At 36.3% G+C, this 11,879-nt stretch overlaps 1 protein-coding gene across 1 annotated transcript; it reads left to right on the forward strand.

Moving 5' to 3' along the window:
• On the forward strand, positions 1-831 carry LOC126609557 (ethylene-responsive transcription factor ERF084). The gene has a single exon (XM_050277403.1). The coding sequence runs from the start codon at positions 13-15 to the stop codon at positions 829-831; it is 819 nt and encodes a 272-aa protein (XP_050133360.1). The 5' UTR covers positions 1-12.
• Positions 832-11,879: the final 11,048 nt, after the last annotated feature.

Consider the following 11,879-nt stretch of genomic DNA (forward strand, 5'->3'; position numbering starts at 1 on the left):
AGTAACCCCGTAATGTTTCATGCACAACCAGAAACGTTTCGGTTTCTAACTGAGACGAACTCACTTTATGAGTCTTACTTGAGGAAGGCCCACTTCTCGGATTCCACCATTTCAATCCCAACCCAGCTGAAGATCTTCAACCAACCCAGTCATACCAATATTTCGGCCGAAGTTCCGCTTGTTGGTGTTAATGATAAAGGACCGGAATCCCAAGCCCAAACACCTCCGGTTCTTGATGGAATCGCTGCTGTTGTAGGGCAACATGTCCTCTTTGGTAAAAAAAATAGCAATACCTCATATAATGGTGAAAGCTCTCTAATTCCGGATTTCGGCTACGTTTCGGAGCGTCTTGGTGCCGCCGAAACTTCGATAAAACATGCTGATAATAAGAAGAGTAACTTTCCGGTGCAAAAGAACTATCGGGGAGTGAGGAAGAGGCCATGGGGAAGGTGGTCGGCGGAGATAAGGGACCGTATCGGGCGGTGCCGTCACTGGCTGGGGACTTTCGACACGGCAGAAGAGGCTGCACGTGCGTACGACGCGGCGGCGAGGAGGCTGAGAGGGGCAAAGGCCAGGACCAACTTTGAAATCCCGTCTGTGTTTCCCCTCTCGTTGCATTGTTCACCACCTTCTTCTTCGGAGGCCAAGAGAGTGAGAAGTGCTAAGAGGCCTCCCAAGGGTTCGAAAAGCAACAGAAAATGCTCAGTCGTGACCAGTGTGGCTCATTTGTTTAGTGAGGCTCCCACTGATCTTAGAAGTAGTCAAGTTAAAATTCGGAATGTGGAGCTTGATTTGAAGATTGGAGTTGGAGTGAGTTTTAATGGAAATTAAGTGTTCCTATTAACTCTTCTCTATATATATAGTTAGTATTTCCAATTTGGTTTATTTTCCATTTTTCTTTTTCTGTTTTGCCTTTTGGGTTCTGACTTAGTCATGCATGGATGGGTTGGATCAGCAGCTATAGTTTGTAATGCATGTAAATGTAATTAAGAAGCCAAGGAATTTGGTGGATAATTTGTAGCCATCCCAAAGCTTTTAGAAATATCTATTATTTATATCTATATATTCTATTGGAAGTAAGATCGATTTAGAAATTGATGTAGTTTTAATTTCCTTCACTCTATATTTATGTATAGATATCAATATACATATATATTTGTGTTCTTGGCCTGGGTTTAGTGTTTCATTTTATTCTCAGAGGCTTCACTCCCCTTGAGAAAATTCCTGTGCATGGGTTGATCCGGAACCGGATCCCTCCTATCCAAAAAATCTGTACAATTAAAATTTGATCTAATAGCTATAAATAGAAGATTATTTTAAAAATTATAATAATTGTAATCGTTAAATTAAATTTCAATAATTCAAAATATTTGATCGTTGAACGCAGTTTCTTTGTGTCGAGAGGATCCTGTTTCAATAACATCATATATTTAAGTAACTGTCAACTGAGGGTTTTTGATTTGGCAGATGTATCTTTCTATACGGACTGGTGGTGAATACTGACAGTAGCTTAGATGGTGGTACATTTTTCCTGATTTTTTCTGCATCATTTAAAGAACAGGTGATGATGATGTGTGTAGATAGCAGAGACTGGAGTTCTTCATGGTCTTTAGCTCGTTGTAAACCATTGAGTAGTACAAGTATGACGACTTCTATGGGACCTTTTTACACTGCACTCATGTATTTGATTGCAGACTGCACTGAGATCTCAGGATCAGAAAAAGGAGGAAGTACAAAGTGAACATAATATAAAGTCTAGCTAAAACCTAGTTGTAGAATATACTATAAAATATTTTTTTGTTAATATATTATCAACTGTTTTTTATGAGACTGACATTATTTCTAATATTATATTCGATTTGGGAATCCATAAAGTTAAAATTGGATTTCGAGTAACAGTTCCCCACACCATGCATCCAAGTATATAACAAATGGAACTTGTGCATGATGCTTGGACATGTCGCGTCTTCATTTTCTTTTTAAACAATGCTCTGATTCTGTTTCTTTTTGTCAAAATAGGAACTGAATCCTCTTCTGAGCAGCCCATCGAAATCGTTTAAATTTAATTCAACGATTCTAAACAAGGAATTTTTCTAAAAATTATAATAATTGCATTCATTTAATCAAATTTGAACGGTCCAAATAGGCTACTCATGAGGATTCCATCCTGAACTCAGGAGAGGATCCGGTTCAGTCAAAATATACAAAATCCTTTTAAATATCTAGCTTAATTTATATTGTTTCCAAGATTTTAAAAAAAAAAAAGACAAAAGGAAAGTCATAAGTTCTGTGGTTAATTTCAGGAAGGCGCCCATGAAAGGCGGGTGCAGTGTAAACTGTAGAGGAGTGAAAGAAACAGTAAACGTAAACCATGGGAGGTTTTTCTGGCTTCAACAGGGAATGGCAGAGTTAAACTCATGGTCCATAATTTAGGAAAGCAATCCTCTCTAGATTCTTTTAATCCATCAAGTTCGGAAATTCGGAACATTGAAATTTGATCAAACTGTTACAAACATAGGCCCATTTAAAAGTTATAATAATATTAGCCGTTGGATCAAATTTCAATAATTCGGATCTCCGGACTTAGTGGATTAAGAGGAAGGGATCTGGAGATGATCATTTCCCATAATTTACTTTTGTACTAATCTCATCTGAGAGAGAGAGAGAAAAAAAATGTGTAGCGGGTTTCCATTTCAATATGATGCGGATACGCCACCTTGTTATTTACACAAAGTATTGCAACAACAGATAGCGACATTAAGGATAATATTTGAGAGATTATTTTTAAAATCAAGTTTGCAAATTAAGTGACATGATTGATAATAATTAGATTATTCTTTAAATATTGATTAATGTGTTTCTTACTATTGGTGACACATTATTAATTGGATTGCAAATTTAGTTAAATTTTTTAATCTTCAGATCCTTATCCAACATTACTAAGAGATACTCTCATGCAAACCGTCAATGTTACATGACAATCCACTTAATGCTTATCTACATCTTTCATATATGTATTAATGACTCTATATACATATTAAATTTGATATTTAAATTCTATTGTTCTATTAGGTTTACTTAAAAAAAAATTACAAAATTTTTATCATCTTGTTTGGGCCCAAAATAACGCTTTGGGTTGAGCCTAGAGTTATTTTTGGTCCAGTAAGGGATATTGGGAATATTATGTCATGGGCCGAGCCTAGTGGAGTTCGGCCGAATCCTATCATAAGATGGTTTTATCTCAATAGGGGTTAGGTGATCAAATCCCAATACAACAAGGATTCTTGAAAACTAAGAATGCTTCGAATTAGAAAAGATGCCGGGAACCAAGGGTTGAATTTGAACGATTAGGGAGCTGGGTTTAGAATCCTACAAGGATCAGGATTGGTCAAGATCTATTCGGATTGGGTTAAAGAATCCTAATCCGAGTGAAGTTCCATTTCGGCCACTAAGGAAATCATTGCTATAAATAGAGGGGGAATGCATCATTCAAGACTCTCCAATTCAACACACAATTGCCCTGCGCAAACCTCTCAAACACCTTGAGATTTTTATTTTCTTTTTTCCTGCCAACGTATCTTCAGTTTGGATAAACAACATTGTGGAGACAACCGGCAACATCTTCAGTTTGGATAAACAGCAGTGGAGCCGTAGAATCAGCCGACTGAGAAGCATATTCAGTTTGGATAAACAGCACTGCTTCAAGACCGATTGTTTATTTATTTAACTCTCGATCAACAAGGATTTCTGAGTCTTTGTTGGAAAAGGTCATCTCATCAGCCTTCTCAACGAAGTGAGGTGTTACGGGTTACTACATTTGGCACACTGAATAGCCGAATTTGATATTGAACTTCGCAAAACTAGCAGCCTTGTCTTTAGGCTCTAGAACCGAAAGACCGAGATGAGTTCTTTCCTCGGCTGCAATCGCAAGACGCAGAAGTCAGCAACGCGCCCAACGCCATGTCAACATTCATTTACTCCCTGGCCAAGTTCGACCGACGAGTTGCCACGCCTCACATTCAACCGAAGGACATAGTTAACTTATTAATTACTCGGTCTGTGCGCCATGTAGGCTAAGTAGACCCTAAAATTTCTATTCTATTATTTAAAATTCTTATAATCTTAAATTTTCTCATCTAAACAAAGTGTTAAACTCCTAATTGATTAGCAAACCCGGCCCCTGCCCATATGCCATACTATCTACTTCTTCTTTTCCTTAACAACATACAATTCAATAGATGAAAAGAAAATTTACAAAGGAAAATGCGTGGCATTTTAGCTACATTTTGGATAACTAGTCATCAATTCAAACAAATCTCAATAAATTAAATATAAAAGGCCAACTTACTAAGTATTATTGTATTTGTGAATTTAAGGATGAGACGAGCTCAAAAATAAACAAAATGTAATAAAATAGATAATTGTTTATACAAGTTTAAACAGTGTACCTCTTCATTCAGAAAACACATGTACCTATACTTTCACCGGTTCAAACCAATTAAAAACACACCTGCAATAAAAAAATACACACAAAAATATCACCACAGCCACTGTTTCTACACAACTGAACACAACTATAAATCAAAAACACAAAAGTACTAAATCAAGGATGAAGAGAGAATCTACAAGTCAAAATGAAACGAATTTTAAGTTTCAAAAAATAAAACAGTAATTTAGATATTATAGAGGGTAAAATAAGATTAAAATAGAGTTAGAGGGCGTAGCTAGAAATAAGCAATAAAACAAAAAAACAAAAAGCACCAAATCAATACATGTGCTTATTATATATGAATAAGGGTTGAGCCCACACACACATTTCAAAACAAAAAACTGTAAATTTTTTCTTCTCAACCGTCGACCCCAACTATACCTCTGATTGGGGTCGGTAGCAGCAAATATCCATGTTCTCTCCTAATTTCTTTTCCCAACCCCTCTTTTTATGGCTTAGTTTTTCAATGTTATCGTTTTGTGCTTTTTGTGTCTTAGTGCTCTCTAAGTTTTTTGTGTCTCAGTGCTCTCTGAGCTTATCTCAGATCTGGTTTTCATGCCTTGTTCCTCACTAAATATCATTCCTCACCATGAATCCTCAACCATCTACCAATACCCATGTTGCTTGGATATCTTGACTTTCTGTTTTAGTTGTCTTTATCTTGTACTAGCATTCTCTTTCAATGACAACAAAATACATTCTTATACATAAAAAAAAAATCAACCAAAAACACGGGCATCAAATTTGAAACTTAACAATCTTCAATCCAAAACAACAACAAAAATAAATTGAACGAAATTCATTATAGCAACAATAACAACAAAAACTTATTCCACTAAATGAGGTCGGATGAGAAGTTTGGAGGAAGAGATCGAGAGAGAGAGAGAATGAGGGATAAGCTAGCATGGGCTGGGCTCCCCTGCTGCCTAGTTGAGCCGAGAAGGGCATAAGCTTGGCCACATGGCCTGGCTCATGGGCAATTGAGGTCTCGCCATGAACTGTTTGATCACTAAAAAAGGATCATGATTGGGCCAGATACACCTAGGAAATCGGGGATAGTGGGAATCCGATTCCTCGCCTAAGTTGCGTGTTCCGACTGCCTTCATTGATAGTAAGTGAACTGTTTTGTCTTTGGGCTGCTTTATGCTAGTGCAGAGCTGCTCTTGATTATTGAATGTCCTCCACTGTTTGTGTAGATTCAGAATTTGGTTCAACTCCAAAGATTTCGTCGGATATGAAGGAGGTGCATGTTGCCCTGGGCATTCCTGCTGTGTCATGCCCTGATGCCGACATACGTCCAGGATTGAAGCGAGATGGTCGACCATAAGGGGCGAGGAATACAAATAAGACACTCAATGAAATACTTACCTAAAATTCACATTATTTACAAGGTGGTGGGTCTCTGTCACAAATATTCAATTGAACGACAATGCTCATTCTCGTAGGCTCCCAAAAGAAAGTAAAAAAGAAATATAAGGCAAACCAAAACACCTATTCCACTTTATTGGTAAATGATTTTCCCTCTCTTTTTGTCCAACAACATATTCATCGTTCGTATAATGGTAGGTATACAAATGGCATCGGTTAAAAACAGGACGAGGTTTCTAGTTTTTGCATATGAATAGTCTGTACAGATTATAGAATGAGAATACATGTGACAGTTTGTTCAGAAAATTAAACTTCCACTTAATAATGAAAGACGCAAAATGTTATTTTATGAAACATTCCATGCATCATACTGAATAAGTGAGGAAAAAGGTTCTTGATATAAGTTTAGTTTGTTGGTGAAAAGGGAAAATGAGATCAGGGATCACAGATTCAATTGGGAAATCCTATTAACAAATTATAATCCATAATTGTGAAACAAATCGATATTATTGTAAGTACCTGTAATATATTCATGGTAAAACGTCAATCTATTAGATATATCCAGCATTTTGATGAAGTGATCATAAGCACTGACAAGGGTGCCATGGTCTACAACTTGTTGCTGGAACTGCAGAACTCCACGATTTGATCAAGAAGTCCAAACGGTAAGAGGTTGCCTGAATCCGGTGTTCACCACTATATGAGGACAATTTTGGAAGAGCTTAAACACATACAAAAATGTGGTTACATTCACAAACATTTGACGTCCGACAATATTCTTCTTGTGCCTGGCACTACAAATAATGATAGTACTAGCACTTGGTGTCCAAGATTGAAGATTTAGGGATGGCTAAGAGAAGGAAGGAGTATGTGCAAAATCAGTCATGTGGTATATGGTATTTTGGTTGTATTGTACTTCAAAATGTTAACTAGCAAGCCCTCATGTGGTCTCAAGGGTTTCTTAAACACAAGATCTTTTGATTAACTTCGAAAAGTCCTGTTAAGATCTCAAATGTGGACAGGGATTTTCTCAAGGAGTTGTTTAGCCACGAGGGCTACGGAAAGATTAACTATGAAATAGTTCTTGCTTCATCCATTTATCGCGCAGCCACAACCACTAGAAGCAGATGATTGTAGACAGGTGGTTAAATGAAGAAAAAGGATTTCGATAGATGAAGTTATCATCAGCTCAACTTTGAGCTATGCTCATGGCTGCTTGCTTCCTCAAACCACATGCATGTCAACGATGAAGGTTCGTAGAAAGTAATTGTAGAGTGAGAAAGTTAACAAACAAGAAAGAGAAAGGCTGAATATTCTTTTCTCGTTAGATTAGGATAATTACACTTCAATGTGGTATCTATAGCCTATACTAACTCTATACAATAACCAATTACAATATGACACATATCATATATCAAACCATTCTAACAACACATCTGTCAACCTAACATCCCCCCTAAATTCCATGATTGGAGCAGCCAAGCATGCGATTGGAACATAAACTATTGAACTTTGGAGAACACAAGCTTTAGTCAAGATATCAGCATATTGATCAACAAAAGCTACAAACTGCAATAGGATAGAGCCTTGTTGCACCCTTTCACGAACAAAGTGACAGTCAATTTCAATATGCTTAGCTTTAGAATAGAGAACAAGATTAGTTGCAAGTGCCATTGCTGAAATGTTGTCACAGTGTAACAAATGTGTATCAGTGCACGGAACATGTAAATCTCTGAGTAATTGTTGAATCCATACAACCTCAACTGTGGTAGTAGCCATGGCTCTATACTCTGCCTCAGTAGAAGACCTACTAACCGTATGCTACTTTTTGGAACTCATAGACAGGATTTGAACCCAGAAATATTACAAAACCCATAGTTGACCTTCTGTCATTGGGATCACCAGCCCAATCTGCATATGTGTAGGCTTTTAAAGACATAGGATTAGATCGAAAACACAATCCTAAGTGCATGGTTCCTTTAAGATACCTCAAAATCCTCTTTACAGCTACAAAGTGTTGTTCAATAAAAGTATGTATAAATTGACAAACCTGATTAACAGAGAATGCTATATTAGGTTGTGTGAACATTAAGTACTGCAAAACACCAACAAGACTTCAATAATAACTTGGATCTGAAAAAGGAGGGTTGCCATGATTCAAAAGCTTTTTTGATTTGGATGATAGGGAGTAAGACAAGGCTTACAATTAACCATATTTGCTTTCTATAGAATCTCCTTGATATACTTGGTTTGATGAACCAATAGACCGTGCGACTGATACTTATTTTGCAGACCAAGAAAGAAATGCAAAAGGCCTAAATCCTTAATATCGAACTCCTGAGCGAGTTGAGTAATCACAGATTGCACCAGACTATCATTGTTGTTTGTGAGAATAATGTCATCAACATAAAGAAAAAGAATAATCACCTCACTGCCAATTGGACACTTGTTGAGTAAGTACACAGCTGTGTCAACAGCTTTTCCCCATAACTCATAGGGCAAATGCTTGTCATGAATCATACTTTTAGCCATTTCAACAATGGTTATGTTCTTCCTCTCAGCAACACCATTTTGCTATGGGGAATAAGCCATTGTCAACTGTATCTCAAGCCCCAAATCTTCACAGAATTGATTAAACTCATGAGAGTTGTACTCTCCACCTCTGTCACTTCTTAACTTTAGAATTTTGTAGCCACTCTGCAATTCAACCATGGCTTTGAATTTCTTGAACACTTTGAACACCTTATGATTTGTGATTCATAATATAAACCCAACACATTCTAGTTGCATTATCAATGAAAGTTAAGAAGTATATGTTTCCTCTAAATGTTGTGACCTACATTGGTCCACACACATCTGAGTGAATTAATTCCAGAGGCTTGCTTGCTCTCTAAGTCAGCTCTTTACTAAAGGCATCTTTGTGCTGCTTTCCTGCAATGCACCCTTCATATACACCAGATGACTTTTTGAGTTTTGGTAATCCCAACTCCATTTCCTTATCAGATAACAATTGCAAGCTGTTAAAATTCAAATGCCCCAGCCTTTTGTGTCATTCCCAAGCATCACCCTCCCAACTGGCTTTTAGTGCAGAATCATTCATATCCTCCATAAGTAGTGGAAAACACCTATTACCAGTCATTTGTACTGTAACAACATGACTCTCCAAGCTCTTATCTTCAAAGATTTCACCCTGGTCATCTCCAAATAATAAGAAATAATCATGCTGTATCATTTGCCCCACACTTAGAAGATTTTCATCCAATCCTAGCACAAGCATTACTTCTTTAATGTGTTTGGTACCTTTCTTGGTTTCAATCACCAAGGTTCATTTCCCATTAGCTTGAACAATTTATCCATTCCCTATTTTGATTCTTGTTGAGACACTTTTATCCAGATTAATCAACATTGACTCATGTGAAGTCATGTTATTGCTGCATCCACTGTCAATATACCAAACATGATCACTTTTGACTATCGCAGTAGAATTACAAGCAAAGAACATAGAGGTTTCCTCCTCCATTTGTTAACATAGTATAATAGACGAAATCACCATCTCTGTTCTCTTCAAGATAAATTATTTCGTAACCTAACTTGGCAAATGATATACTTTGTTGAAGAGAGAAAGCAAGCTTTGTTTGCAATAGTATGTATAAGTCAGATCTCTTATTTTCCTGCAGATGAATAGACTTAATGCAATCCTCCGTCAAATCATTTATCACATTCAGACAAGTTCCCAATTATTTTTGCATATGAAAAAGACCATCTTCACCAACACCGGATTTATCTGCAAAGTGAATTTTCATTACCCTAAACTTATTAATCAAGAAGCCACTGTTTTAATAAAATTTGGCATAATCTTTAACATGAATATAGGAAAGAAGCAAAATAGGCCTCAAATGGATGTATATGTGTAGAAATTATGTTGGAAGGTTAGTTAAACTTGGGCTTATTCTCAAGTATAGTATAAATCCTTGGGTGATTTGGATTTCAATATTTATCAAACTTTGCCTTGCTTATGTATTGATCTCATAACTGTTGCTTTCATACAACAACCCAAATATGGAATCTGCCATCTGGATTCTATATGGAAGTTGTGAAGCTTTTTTCCCCCCAAATTTTGGTCTTTTTGTTTTTGTATGTTGGTTTAAAACAAATAAAAAGTTTTGGTATTGGTATTTTGCTTTTGTTCCTAAACAGGGGCAATTTTTTACTTCTGAAATGGTTGTCACCTTATTATTTGTTCATGTGCCAGTGCCAAGTTATGATGGTGCTCATTGCTCTAGGAAAATTGGGAGGGGAAATTTTCATATGCTTTGTGGAATCTTTGATGCAATTAGCATTTTAAATTTGACTCCTCCCATTAGTATTTTTTCTTTCTGATAAATTCTGTTGTAATCTATGTGTGTTGCTGATGAAAGAAGATAAAGGTTTAGCCATGATCCTTAATGGTCCCTGAAACTCATGGGTACTTTCACTTGCTATACAGGGCCGGTCCTGAGAATTTAGGAGCCCTGTGTTAGATTTAGATAGTGGCCCTTCATCTTTTTTAATACTATATTTTCATTGTTTTTTTTTCAATTTGTATCTATAAAATTTAAACTACGAATTAGAGCACCAAATTATAAGTATTATTTGAGTGGACAAGAGTGTTTCTTGTCTTGAAAGATCTTCAGTTTGAAATATGTTACATGATTTTTTGTGTAAAACCTATCAACTTTTTAAGTTAATAAATTTGCAAAACTTAAAAATAGAAAAATGATTCCACTAGGAGTCGAACCTAAGCCATGTATAAGAAGATTGAAGGCTTACACCACTAGTGCTGGTATGATAATTATTATTATCTTACACATTTAAATATATAATATGTATATGTTTACATGTAAAGAAAATTTGGGGGCCTTTTCGAATCGGGGGCCCTGTGCGGTGGCACCGTTTGCACGCGCCGACATTATTGCTATGCATACGGTGATATTTGTGGTTGATGCTGTTATGATTCATAACTAGGCAATTTCCTTTCATATTTCCTTTGGTTGTCTAATGATTTTCTTTTTTCCGAACTTCACTTGCCATCATATGTTCAGGCTTGGGTTACCCTTGGTAGCGCACAATTAAACTTTGAGGAGGCTGATAGTGCCATTCAGAGCTTCGACAGAGCATTAGCCATCAAGATATTGTTTCACCTTTCAAGAAATTATAATCTGTAGTTCTCAAAGCTTCTTACGTTGTTTTCTGATGCGTCCTTGAGCCACTGACCTTAGGTGGAGTCTGATACTGTAATATTATGTGCTAATCTAATAAACCATGCAGCTTATTCGTCTTCATCATGAGTAATTTTTGGTTTTTTTCATTGAAATAGGGATTTAATGGATGGTTGTTTTTAACGCATATTAGTTAAAATGAGTTGAGTATTGGGTGCCAATCTCATGTCTGCAAATCACAGTACCCTAAGGAAGAAACATTGTCTGCACGATCTATAATACCTGTTCAAGCAAGAATCTTTTCCCATACTAAAAAGCTTACATTTCAATTGATCTTTCCTTTTCTTCTCAGTGAAAACACATACTAAAGCAACAACGCTATAGTGATGGGAATAAGCGTTCTTAGCTATGTATGGATGTTTGATATGAATTAGGAGACTGATGTTGAATTAGTCAATAAAAACAAATAGGATCTCATATATTATACATTAATCCATACATAATGTTTTTGTTGTCCGCCTGGTATCAAAGGTGAGAAGAGCCTTCTTTATTTCGGCCTCAATTATTAATTGAAAACTCATTCATATTTTTTCATAGAAATTCCGTCATTGTGCATTGCTATTTAATTGCTCAATTTGGGTTTTCTAGCCGAAAAGTAGGTCAGTGTATATTTAATTTAGCTCCCCTGATTTTCTTTTTTAATTTATCTTTAGTTTGTTTTGTTGGGAGATGTAGTTTGATCGAATCAAGTTGAATTGAATACTCCTTGAAATGACAAGAAGGAACTAACTAAGCAAGTAATAATTCTTAATTACTTACATGTT

Source organism: Malus sylvestris, chromosome 17 (assembly GCF_916048215.2).
Source record: "Malus sylvestris chromosome 17, drMalSylv7.2, whole genome shotgun sequence".
Taxonomy (NCBI): Eukaryota; Viridiplantae; Streptophyta; class Magnoliopsida; order Rosales; family Rosaceae; genus Malus; species Malus sylvestris.

Bases quoted from the DNA above. Each gene is read 5' to 3' on its own strand.
- LOC126609557 (XM_050277403.1), top strand. From the start codon at position 13: ATGTTTCATGCACAACCAGAAACGTTTCGGTTTCTAACTGAGACGAAC.